Here is a 13,669-nt window from a genome sequence, read left to right as displayed (position 1 = left end):
TAGATTGTCCATAGCAACCAAAAGTGTCCCTTTATGTCAAAAATGGTTTTAGATCAGCTAGAAAACAGCGATAATAAATTATAATCACTTGTGCGATAGCGATTTGCGGGGAAATTCGTCATAAAAAAAAAATAATAATGACAGCAACAATTCTGCAACTCAGCAAATTTCAGTGATTTTGAGTTGATTACATTATTGAATAATTTTTATTAGAATTATATTATTATTTGTTATAATTATTTATAATTATTTATTATATTATAATTTATAATTTAGTTTTTAAAAAAATGTCATACCCGGGATGCCTACTAGACTCTTGTTTGGTCAGATTTAAGTGAGTTATTCCTAAAAATTACAGACCTACAGTATAAAACGCCAAATTTCCTTGCAAATAATTGTACCGCTTTCAGCATGTTTTTTCTGAAAGAATCATACCGCCAGGGAGGTTAACAAACATTCCAACAGATGGAAGAAAAAAAAAAATAGCCACATCTAAACTGGTAAAACTAATTTATTAAAAAACATTTGAAAACATTATTTTTACTTTGTTTAATTGAGTTTTCTATTCGTTTTTTATTATTAGAAAAAATAAACAGATGGCAACAAAGCCTGAAAGCTCATTTACTTTGTAAGAAATTAAAAATGATCAAACTTCAGGATGGTTTTGACATCTATTCACAACAGTGTCTGGGTTCACAAGCTGATCATTATTAATGTTGTTTAGGAAAAGTTTTTATGCAGGTCATGGGAAATCTTGTGGTAGTAAATGAAACACATTACGATTTGTGTTTCCAAAAATATTCAGCAATATCTGCAGGATTTGCTACTACTACTAGAAACCAATATTCAAGTTTTCCATTGTTTCATAAGTCCAACTGTCCAAAAAGAACAAATCTAAAAATACAGGGAATATTAGTCCTCCTACTGCAAATGTCTATTTGTATTATGGGTAAGCAGACTGAGCTAAAAATCGCCTAAATTAGTAATTATGGCGGCATTGTAAATTACATCTGAGATGTATCCTAGAGAGGTCTGTGATCTGTTTGCATTCACAGTGTGAGGAAATAACTCCCAATATGATGGCCCAAGAGAGGAAGTTGTGCATTGCCCGAAGTCCATCAGTTGAGTGCCATACAAAGTGGCCTCACAGCCATACCCTGGATTCATGCCACTCATGGTCAAATTTTGCCACTGAGACTCCTGCTGTTCATAGGCACAGTTATAGGTCTCTTCTGCTGAGTATTGCTGGGAAATGGGTGGAGATGTCTGTAGGAGTGAGGGGAACCCAGACTGCTGAACTCCAGGTACCTGTTGATCATCATGCCCATAAGGTCTAGGCTGGTTTGGCTGGAAGGTCATGGTAACCAGGGGATCTCTTTGACTGTAGTTATGTGATGGTGACATTGATTTCAGACAAAGATGAGGAGGACGAAACGATGAACCTTTCCGATAAAGTGTCTTGTCCAACTTGCCACTCTTATTTTTCCGAGCTCTGCGGTTCTGGAACCAAACCTGTAAATGGGGAAAAGCCACTTTAGTAAAAGATAAAGGGCCGGATTCAGATACATTGCAGTATCTGTCGGCGCGGCGTAACATATCTCAGATACGGTACGCCGCCGTAACTTAGGGCGCAAGTTCCGTATGCAGAAAGAACTCGCGCCCTTAGTTACGGCGGCGTAACGTATGTGTGTCGGCGTAAGCCCGCCTAATTCAAATGGGGATGATGCGGGCGTGTTTTATGTAAATTCACTGTGACCCCACGTATTTGAGGTATTTTACGAACGGCGCATGCGCCGTCCGTGAAAAAATCCCAGTGCGCATGCTCGAAACTATGCCGCAATTCGACATTGCTTTAGACGTGAACGTAACTTACGTACAGCCCTATTCTCGAACGACTTACGCAAACGACGTAAAATTTTCAAAACTCGACGCAGGAACGACGTCCATACTTAACATTAGCTACGCCTCATATAGCAGGGGTAACTTTACGCCGGAAAAAGCCTAACGTAAACGACGTAAAAAAATGCGCCGACGGACGTAGTTTCTGAATAGGCGTAAATACCTAATTAGCATATTCCTCGCGGAAATATATGGAAGCGCCACCTAGCGGCCAGCGTAAATATGCAGCCTAAGATATGACGGCGTAAGACACTTACACCGGTCGGATCTTAGGGTAAGCTATGCGCATAAATACGACGGCCCGCACTCAGAGATACAACAGCGTATCCAGAGATACGCCGTCGTATCTCCTTTCTGAATCCGGGCCACAAGGTATAGATTTGTATGTATGTAAATAATGTATAACAGAATGGGAGATGAGAAATATTAATTTTCTCTAGTAAATACCTTGTAACTCATAAACACATAAACAAATCAGCGCTACTAGTACTAACTGTCACATACAGTTTTTTTTTTAAGCTTTATTTGCACACAGTTCATCCCATAGTCTGCCATATTAAAATGATGAGTTAAAACATACTGAAATATATGACACATTTAAATGTCCTCTTTTTAGCTATAGTATGTTTCCTCCTTCTAAACACTCAGTACACTACCTTTTAATAACCCATCTCCAGACAGTCTGCGTATAGAAGTGTTATTGCTTTATTAGGCTGCATTCACACCTAGGAGTTTTGTCGCCTGAAGCGCGACGCTACAATACGCTGGAGGGGAAAAATAACATTGTCTATGGAGATGGTTCACATCTCCACGCCGAACGCCGAAACGCCGAACGCCTGAAACTGAAACAAGTCCCGGACCCTTTGTTTTTTGCGCGTATCGGGCTGCTTCGGCGTTTTCCATAGCCGACAATGACCTATACAAAACCATGGTTAAAAACGATTTGTCGCGTCAAATCTTGGTACAAAACGCCGCAAATCGCCTACGCAAAGGTGTGAATGCAGCCTTAGTGTCATAGTAGCTGTACATATTAGCAGCTGTATTAGTGCCATGGTAATTGTACATGGTAGTTGCTGTATTAGTGCCATAGTAATTGTACATGTTAGTAAATGTATTATTGTCTTAGTTGTTGTATGTGTTAGTTGTGTATTAGTGCCATAGTTGTTGTATGTGTTCATTGCTGTATTGGTGTCCTTGTAGTTGTACTTGTTAGTTACTGTATTAGTGCCCTAGATAGTTGTACATGTTAGTTGCTGTATTTGTGTCCTAGTAGTTGTACATGTTAGTTACTGTATTAGTGTCCCTGTAGTTGTACATGTAGTTATACATGTTGGTTGCTAAAATAGTGTCCTAGTAGTTGTACATGTTAGTTGCTGTATTTGTGTCCCGGTAGTTTTACATGTTAGTTGCTGCATTAGTGTCCTAGTAGTTGTACATGTTAGTTGCTGTAGTACTGTTCTAGTAGTTGTACATGTTAATTGCTGAAATAGTGTTCTAGTAGTTGTACGTTAGTTATTGTATTAGTGTGCTAGCATAGGCGTGCGCAAGGGGTGTGTCAGGTGTGCCTGGGCACACCCTTGTTCTTGGGTAGGCAACCTGTCAATTGTGGGCTACCCGACTATAGATGGCAGGTGACGGCTATCTTTTCTTGCCAACCCCAAGAACCTGGACAGAAGAGGCGGCTGGGGGAGGGAAATTTAGTGCAAGGGTCTCAAATTGACAGCCCACCAGCTTTTGCGAAACTATAAGTCCCATCATGCCTCTACCTGTGGGAGTCATACTTGTAACTGTCAGCCTTGCAATGCCTCCTGGGACTTGTAGTTTCACAACAGCTGGAGGGCCGCCAGTTTGAGACCCCTGATTTAGTGGAACCGATCTGTATTTTCCTCCTGCAGCAGCTAAAAGTAGGCTTCTCCTCCTCCCTCTCGCCGACATTCAGCTGCCAAAAGGAGTAAAATACAGAAGATCGATACCAATATATGACACTCCCACCACCCCTCCTGTCCCTCTTTCTGCTGCACGGGTCCCCCATTGTTTTAGGATGGAGAGCGGGAAAGAGGCCGGTAAGTATGTCACACACGCATATGCGTTGGAGCTTTGAGGTGCACACCCTAATACAATCGGCTGCGCACGCCTGTGTGTACTAGTAGTTGTACATGTTGGTTGCCGCATTACTGTCCCAGTAGTTGTACATGTTGGTTGCTGTGTTAGTTTCCTAGTAGTTGTACATGTTTGTTACAGTATTAGTGTCCAAGTTGTTGTACATACTATGGGCAACTATGTGGCAAATGAGGTTTCTTGTATTAAGAGAGGTATGGACTCCAGAGAAACCAAACTGATAAGAGGCATGGAGGAGCTCAGCTATGAGGAAAGATTAGAGGAACTTAATTTATTCACTCTTGAAAAGAGGAGATTAAGGGGAGAAATGGTCAACATGTACAAATATATAAGAGATTTAACCACTTCTCACTCGGCCTATAGCAGAATGACGGCCAGGCGGTGGTTCTGATTTCCCGATTGGACATCATATGACATCTTTCAGGATAACAGCCGGCGCGCGCCTGTGGGGGCGCACAGAGCGGCGATTGGTGGCTAACTGAGGCTCTTTACCACATGATAAGATGTGTCCAATCACAGTTGAACATGATGTAAACAGGAAAAGATCGTCTACTCTCCTGACAGGGAGGTCTGCGCTGATTGATTATCAGTGCAGCCCCCCCAAGGATGCCCACTTCAGACCACCAGGGATGCCACCAGGGATTGCCACCTGATGATCAACAGGTATGCCACCCATGACCGCCAGGGATGCCAATCTGTGCCCAAAATCGATGCCAATCAGTGCCCACAAATGGTGCCAGTCAGTACCCAGTAATAATGCCTGCCAGTGCCTCCTTATCAGTGATGCCCATCAGTGCCATCTATCAGTGTCCATCAGTGCAGCCTTTCAGTCCCCATCAGTGCTGCATACCGGTGCCATCTTTAAGTGCCCATCAGTGCCACCTCATCTGTGCCACCTCATCAGTGCCCATCAGTGAGGGAGAAAACATTTATTTACAAAATTTTATGACAGAAACACAAAAAAACATATTTTTTTTTGTTGCGCAAAAAATAACCCCAGCAGTGATCAAATACCACTAAAAGAAAGCTCTATTTGTGGGAATAAAATGATAAAATTTGGGCACAGTGTAGCATAACTGCACAATTGTCATTTAAATTGCAACAGAGCTGAAAGCTGAAAATTGGCTTGGGCAGGAAGGGGGGGGGGGGGGGGGGAGGGAGTTCCTGTTATTGAAGTGGTTAATATATAAATACAGAAAGGTTTCTTCACAGTAAAGCCCTGTACTCACAATAGGTTTGTCTGATGAAAACGGACCGTTTTCATCGGACAAACCGATCGTGTGTGGGCCCCATCGGTTTGTTTTCCATCGGTGAAAAAAAATAGAACATGTTTTAAATTTTTCCTATGGATAAAAAAACGATCATCTGTGTGGAAGTCCATCGGTCAAAAATCCATGCATGCTCAGAATCAAGTCGCCGCATGCTCGGAAGCATTTTTCTCAGCACGTTGTAGTGTTTTACGTCACCGCGTTTGGACACGATTTTTGACCGATGGTGTGTAGGAAAGACTGATGAAAGTCAGCTTCATCGGATATCCGACGAAAAAATACATCAGATAAGATTCCATTAGATATCCGATCATGTGTACAGGGCTTAAGAGTTGTGAAAATGTGAAAAAGACTCCCTCCAGAGGTGGTTCTGGCAAGCTCAGCTCAGTAGCTTTCTTTAAAAAAGGCCTGGATTTTTTCCTAAATGTACATAAGATAACCGGGTACTAACATGTATAGCATAGGTGTGCGCAGGCTATAGCATTAGGATGTGCACCCCAAAGCTCCAACACATATGTGTCTGACATACAGTATTTACCAGCCTCTCCCCTGCTCTCCATCCTGAAACAATGGAAGGAAGAGAGGGCCAGAGAGCACATGGGGGACCTGGGCACCAGGAACAGAGAAAGGAGGTGTGGCATATATTAGTACCGATCCCCTATATTTTCCTGCTGTGGCAGCTGAATGTTGACAAAAGGGAGAGGAGGAGAAGAGTACTTTCAGCTGCTGCAGGAGGAAAATACAGACCAGTTCCACTAAATTCCACCCCCACCTCATCTCCTGTCCAGGGCTGCACTGGGACAAAAATTTGGCCCTGGACTTCATCCAGACTGGCCCACTTTGACAGGTCTCTCCCATGGCGGCCGGACAACTCCCGCACCCCCCCAGGCCACCCAAGCCCCCTCTCTCCCCTTCACTAGCCACTAGCGATTCTACTTTATTAGAGTAGAACGGCTGGTACTGGTACTCTTATAGGCAGTACCAGTGGGCAAGTTGGACATTATTTAACCCAGGGCAAAGAATCAGTTTGGTGCCCCCCCTTATGGGACAAGATTAGGCAGAAGTGAGAAACTCCCTGGCCATAGCTGTTGAGTCAGCTGTCTGTCCCCTACCCCATGCTCCTCTGTCATCTACCCTGCTCCTCTGGTCCTTCCCCTGCTTCTCTGTTCCCCCCAGGTGAGCTCTGCGGGGAGGAAGAGGAAGTGAGCGCTGCAGGAAGGGAGAGACAGAGGAGTGGAGGGGAGCGGCGGTCCGCTGTCACTGAAGTCGGCCCACTGAGCCAACGGCCCACCGGGAAACTCCCTGTAGTCCCAATGGCCAGTCCATCCCTACTCCTGTCCATATTCTGGGGGTTGGCAAGGAAGTATTGTGGTCTATCTGTCACCTGCCCCCCATTGACAGGTTGCCAACCCCTGGATTAGGGTGTGCCCAGGCACACCCCTTGCGCACGCCTATGATGTACTGTATAGGTAAAGTTGATCCAGGGAATATCCAATTGCCTCTCTGGGGATTAGGAAGGGATTTTTCCACTGCTGGAGCAAATTGGATCATGCTTTGCTGTAATTTGTTTGCCTTTCTCTGGATCAACTGTGGGTATAGGATTGTGTATATGGGATTGTATGTTTGTCTTTGTTTCTCTTGGTTGAACTCGATGGACTTGTGTCTTTTTTCAGCCTGACTAACTATGTAACATATTAATTACATTATTTATGTCCCAGCAGTTGTACAATACATGTTAGTTACTGTAGTACTGCTCTAGTAGTTGTTCATGTTAGTTGCTGTATTCACGGATGTCATTGACTTTACCTGTACTTTAGACTCCGGCAGTCGGATGATCTTGGCTAGCTGTTCTCGGGTGCTGATGTCTGGATAGGAGATTAATTCAAACACACTCTCCAGCTCCATCTGCTGCCATTTACTATATAAAGTTCTCTTACGCTTCCTCTGGCTGGGAGTCCCATTTACCACAGATCCTACTTCCTTTTGTTTTCCTTGAAATGTGTCACCTTGGGAAAAATTACCATATAAAAGTCAGTATCATTTCCTCTAAACACTGCACTCGAATTAATTATATTTGGGCTTTGTTGTAGTAATATTATTACAATTATATTAATCTATTACAATAGAAGATCCTTAAAATGTGTAGATTCTCATAGTAACCAATTAGACACACGGCTTTTTAACAGGTTACAGTATTTAGTCAGATTAAAGTGGAGGTTCACCCAAAAACTTAATTTTTAACATTAGATTGAGGCTCGTTTTGTGAAGGGGAATCGGGTGTTTTTTTTAAAATCGAAGCAGTACTTACCGTTTTAGAGATAGATCTTCTCCGCCGCTTCCGGGTATGGGCTGCGGGACTGGGCGTTCCTATTTGATTGACAGGCTTCCGACAGTCACATACATCGCGTCACGATTTTCCGAAAGTAGCCGAACGTCGGTGCGCAGGCGCCGTATAGAGCCGCACCGACGTTCGGCTTCTTTCGGCTACTCGTGGCGCGATGTATGCGACTGTCGGAAGCCTGTCGGAAGCCTGTCAATCAAATAGGAACGCCCAGTCCCGAAGACCATACCCGGAAGCGGCGGAGAAGATCTATCTCTAAAACGGTAAGTACTGCTTCGATTTAAAAAAAAAACACCCGATTCCCCTTGACAAAATGAGCATCAATCTAATGTTAAAAATAGTTTTTCGGGTGAACTCCCGCTTTAAGGAAAGCTGAACTCTAAAGCCCTGTACACACAATCGGACCTTTGTTCGACCAAACTCACATCGGAATTCCGACAACAATTGTCCGATGGAGCATACAAACAGTCGGATTATCCGACAGCATCCTGTCATCAAACAATTCTTGTCAGAAAATCCGATCGTGTGTATGAGGCTTAACAATCAACTTCAGTACAACCAGCCTATGTTTTTTTTTTTCCATATAATTACTGCTGGTGGCTAAAATAAATTAGCGCAGAGGGAAGCACTCCCTCATTAACACTAACTGTCTTCATAGGGGAAATGAGCGATTTTCTTTCCTTCAAAGAAAATTGCATGATCTATGGCCAGCCTTACTGCTTGAATTTTGCCAATACTGCTAGCATTTTGTTTTGCATTGTTTGCAGTAATCAGGCAGCGTCAGTTTAATGAATATCCAAACCCATGACAAAAAATGTAATACATTGCAGCTTACCAATCTTTAGATGTGATGGCGGCTACATTCGTTTTCTTATTTCAGGCTGAGTATATTTCCTTTAAGTACAGAAAATTACCTGTTGTGCCTTACATTTTCTTTTATACGTCTTGTGTGCTGTACTCAAATCTCAAACAATGTTATCCCCTTTCCCAGCCATCATCTGTGAACTACAATAAACCTCCCCATATCACGTGGAGGTATTTGTAGTCCAAATCAGAAGAGCAGCATAGGGTAGGGTGACCAGACATCCCCGGTTTCAGGGGACAGTCCCTGGATTGAGGACACTGTTCCCGGACCAAGTCTGTCCCCAGTTTTGTCCCCAGATTGGATTTGAACAGGGGCTAGGGCAATTTGAAAGACAGTCGGTGCAAAATTAATAAAAACAAATCTGAATTACACACCCCGCTCTGCCGCTCCTACTAGCTTAGGGGTGGTCTATTTTTGTTCCATTATCTGAGCCCCTTTCTGACGATCATGTGCTGGTCGGAGCGGATGGAATATTTCTTCAGTTTCGGGTGTATGCCCATTCAGCTTCGCTCCCATGTTCTTCTGCCTTGACTCAAGTCCCGGCCAGTCGCCTGCCTGCTTATCTCCTTGCCTTCCCTGGCAGAGTGATCTTCCTCTGCTCCCCACCAAGTAGTAACCGGGGCCCAGAGAGTAAGGGCCCTTTCACACAGAGCGGATCCGTATTGATCCGCCCCGTGTGTGTCCGTCGGCTCAGCGGGGATCATCCGTAAATCCCTGCTGAGCTGTCCGCGGACAGGGCGGTCCCCGCACACTGTGCAGAGACCGCCCTGTCTTTCCTCCGCTCTCCCCTATGGGGAATCGGATGAATACGGACCGTGTGTCCATATTCATCCGATCCTTTCCGCCAGATGGAAGAAAAATAGGGTTTTCTTCCGTCTGAAAAAACGGATCTTTGCGGAGGCGGATCGTAACGGACGTTAGCGGATGCATCATCCGCTAACGTCCACAATCCCATAGGGATACATTACAAGTCCGTAAACGGACTTGTAAAAAACGGTCCGTTCGTCCGTCCCGTGTGAAAGGGCCCTTAGACTTGAAAGGCTCCGAGGCGGACGGCGGCGGCAACAGACAGAGAGTCACTGATTGGCGCCATTACTAGTAAAAAAAAAAATATGTCCCCGGATTTTATATTATAAATCTGGTCGCCTTAGCATAGGGTGACAACACTGCTCCTCCATGGGGGGATCGGACGAACACGGACCGTATGTCCGTGTTCATCCGATCCGGCAGACGGAAGAAAAATAGGATTTCTTCCGTCTGCAAATGCGGATCTTTGCGGAGGCGGACAAATTACGGGTGTCAGCGGATGTTCATCCGCTGACACCCGTAATCACATAGGGACCCATGTATGTCCCGTTTTCATCCGCAAACGGACAGATGAAAATGCGGACATACGGTCCGTACGTGTGAAAGGGCCCTAGCTTTAACCAATATTTTTTTGCATATCAATTCCAAAATGGCCCACATAACTGCATTGCAAGAATGTGTCCTTTGCCTACATACTTTACAATAAAAGATGTCCCTCTTTCTCATCTCAGAAAGTCGAGAGGTACGGTATGTTTTAAGACAGGACTCCTGGCAGGATCACCAGGTGAAAAAAAAGAAGAAAAAAAAACGCCTGATTTTAGAAAACTAATGCAGCCACCACATCAAAGGACTGATAAGCTACAATATATTACATGTTTGTTTTTCCGTTTAGCTACACTTCAAATAAACATGTGAGCCTCAGACGTTCTTATCGCTAGCAGAGATTTTTCAGCATGTAGGAAATCTATATTTATTAATTCAAGATCATTCTAGGGGAAACATATGGGCAACTTATGGAGGTCTACTGATTTTTTCCCAAAGATATAAGAAGTTTTTTTAGACATTTTATTGCACTGGACTGAAGCATGCAGCCTCTATATGCACAACAACTGCAGGCACTGCTGGGGTGTCAAATTTGTATCTTGGTTGTTATGCACAATATGCAATGGGGGTTATTTACTAAAGTGCAAAATCTAGTCCAATCAGCTTCCAGATTTTATTGGCAAAGCTACATTGAACAAGCTGAAATAGAAGCTGATTGGCTGCCATGCACAGCTTCAGCAGATTTTGTGTGCACCAGTTTTAGTAAATCTAACCCATAGTCTAAAATGTCTGAATTAAAACAGCATTGTAATGATTATCACCAATTTGACTTTAACCTCCCTGGCGGTATGATTCTGTCTGGAATTACGTACCAAAAGCGGTACAATTATTTTGCAAGGAAATTTGGCGTTTTATACTGTAGGCCTGTAATTTTTAGAAATAACTCACTTAAATCTGACCAAGCAAGAGTCTTGTAGGCATCCCGGGTATGATTTTTTTTTTAAAACAAAATTATAATATAATAAATAATTATAACAAATAATAATATAATTATAATAAAAATTATTCAATAATGTAATCAACTCAAAATCACTGAAATTTGCAGTTGCAGAATTGTCGCTGTCATTATTATTTTTTTTTTATGACGAATTTCCCCGCAAATCGCTATCGCACATTTCTGCAAGTGATTATAATTTATTATCGCTGTTTTCTAGCTGATCTAAAACCATTTTTGACATAAAGGGACACTTTTGGTTGCTATGGACAATCTACAGTTTGCAGGCAGAAAGAACAGTTTTTATTATATAAAAGTACATGTAGGACACTGGGCAGACCACTAGGGACAAGGGGGGTGTGTATTTTTTACATACAGTACTGTAATCTATAAGATTACAGTATACTGTATGTAAAGTGTTTGTTTACTTTTTTGAATTTGGCGCCGTTCTCCGCCCCCGTGCGTCGTAACGTTGCAGGGAACGGAGATCGGCGGCACACGGGGACACTGTGAATCGAGCGAGGAGGTCCCGCTCGCTCACACAGCGGGGTGGCATCGCTGGATCCAGGGACAAGGTAAGTAACTAGCCTGTGGATCCAGCGAAAGGTAAGCCGCGCCGCTGCACGTCCACCCCGAGCGTCACTCGGGGATACCGATCTTAGCATTGAAAACCAACCCCGAGTCACGCTCGGGTTTACCGTCAGGGGGGTTAATAAACTAAAATCTAACTTTGAGCTATTTTTTTTTTAAATGGACTTTAGAGGCACGGTAGTAAAACAGGGATATAATCAAAAAATATAAATGTTTATTTAATACAATTAGCATAAAAAAGTTCAAAAAGAACTGGACATGGCAAAATACTTAGGGGTAGATTCACGTAGAATGGCGTATCTTTGTGCGGGCGTAACGTATCCTATTTACGTTACCCCTCCGCAACTCTTACAGGCAAGTGCCGTATTCTCAAAAGAAAGTTGCGGCGTAGCGTAAATAGGCCGGCGTAAGCCCGCCTAATTCAAATTGTGAAGAGGTGGGCGTGTGTTATGTAAATTAACCATGACCCGACGTGATTGACGTTTTTCACGAACGGCGCATGCGCCGTCCGTGGAATCTCCCAGTGTGCATTGCTCCAAAGTACGCCGCAAGGACGTATTGGTTTCGACGTGAACGTAAATGACGTCCAGCCCCATTCACGGACGAATTACGCAAACAACGTAAATTTTTCAAAATTCAACGGGGGAACGACGGCCATACTTAACATTGGTACGCCGCATATACGCCTCATATAGCAGGGGTAACTTTACGCTGGGAAAAGCCTAACGTAAATGGCGTAACTGTACTGCGTCGGCCGGGCGTGCGTACGTGAATTCGCGTATCTAGCTGATTTACATATTCTAGGCGTAAATCAGCGTACACGCCCCTAGCGGCCAGCGTAAATATGCAGTTACGATCCGACGGCGTAAGAGACTTACGCCGGTCGGATATAATATAAATCTATGCGTAACTGATTCTATGAATCAGGCACATAGATACGACCGGCCAGACTCAGAGATACAACGGCGTATCTGGAAATACGCCGTCGTATCTCCTTTGTGAATCTACCCCTTAGGCAGCATTCTGGCAACTAACAGAACAAAACAAACAACCAAAAAAGGAATAATGGAACATATATATATATATCCTTTTTTGGTTGTTTGTTTTGTTTTGTTAGTTGCCAGAATGCTGCCTAAGTATTTTGCCATGTCCAGTTCTTTTTGAACTTTTTTATGCTAATTGTATTAAATAAACTTTTATATTTTTTGATTATACCCCTGTTTTACTATCGTGCCTGTAAAGTCCATTACTAGCCCCTTGTACTTTCTGCATTTTTCTAATTACATTAGGACGCGGCACATATACTATCTCAATGTATCCGCAGCACCACTCTGTGTGTTGATACATACCTCCCTTATTTAATTTTTTTTTTTAAATTCTCCTTATACTAATAAAGCACATATTGGTAAATGCAATTCAATTAAAATGTCATAGTGCATTGCCTTGTGCCTGAACTACCCGACAATCAATTCCTATTGCCTTTGTAACTAAAAATTACTGACATAGAGACATATTCCCATTGTTTAACCTTTAGGTTCAGGGGCAATATACTGTATAAAACATAGTCAGGGTCCATGTCAAGTATTTACCTAGGTTTATGGGAATTACACATTAAAATAAAAAAAATAAAAAAATTCCACAGGCTATTTCTGTAAATGAGCCCCTTTCCTTATAGAAAGGTGATCACATATATAATGCACACGTGTAATATTAGTAATAAAGGCTTTTCCATCTGATCAGTGCCCACATTCATCCCCCCTTCTTACCAGTGGTTGGCACATGATGAGCCCACAGTGGCTGGTCCCTGGCAGAGAAGAAGACGGATCTGATAATATTCTCCATCAGGCTGTCCTGTACCTGTGCCCTGCTGTGTAGAGACATCTTATAGCCCAGCAATGCCCCCTCCCCTGGCAGCCCTCAGGCTCCACCTCACCTGCTGCTTTTCATGTGCCCTGTCCTGGCTGGCCCCCCTTTGATCAGATGACAATACACAATGTCTGACACCTGCTCACTCTTCAGATGCTGCATCTCTTGCAATCCACTTTCTTCCAGTGTCACACTGCTCAAGATTTCCTGACACAGGAAGAGGGGGCTACGTCCCCGTCCCCCCACCTCCAGACTCAGCATCACCAAAGGGAGATAAAAGAAGGAAATAGGAGAGGAACTCCATTCATATGAATGAAAGCTTGTGTATACATTTATTTATTACATCCATTTATAGAACATCGACAATTTACACGCAG

The 13,669-nt window shown here is 43.3% G+C and overlaps 1 protein-coding gene across 1 annotated transcript; it reads right to left on the bottom strand.

Moving 5' to 3' along the window:
• Nucleotides 1–549: 549 nt before the first annotated feature.
• SEBOX (SEBOX homeobox) lies at nt 550–13,444 on the bottom strand. Its single transcript, XM_040339675.1, has 3 exons — nt 13,193–13,444; nt 7,092–7,291; nt 550–1,512 (listed from the first exon to the last, which is right to left on the bottom strand). The coding sequence occupies exons 1-3, from the start codon at nt 13,305–13,307 to the stop codon at nt 964–966; spliced, it is 864 nt and encodes a 287-aa protein (XP_040195609.1). The 5' UTR covers nt 13,308–13,444; the 3' UTR covers nt 550–963.
• Nucleotides 13,445–13,669: the final 225 nt, after the last annotated feature.

The sequence above is a fragment of the Rana temporaria genome, chromosome 2 (genome assembly GCF_905171775.1).
Source record: "Rana temporaria chromosome 2, aRanTem1.1, whole genome shotgun sequence".
In the NCBI taxonomy this organism is placed as follows: Eukaryota; Metazoa; Chordata; class Amphibia; order Anura; family Ranidae; genus Rana; species Rana temporaria.
The sequence above is the reverse complement of the archived record's forward strand: the minus strand, read 5'-3'. Positions and strand labels throughout refer to the sequence as shown.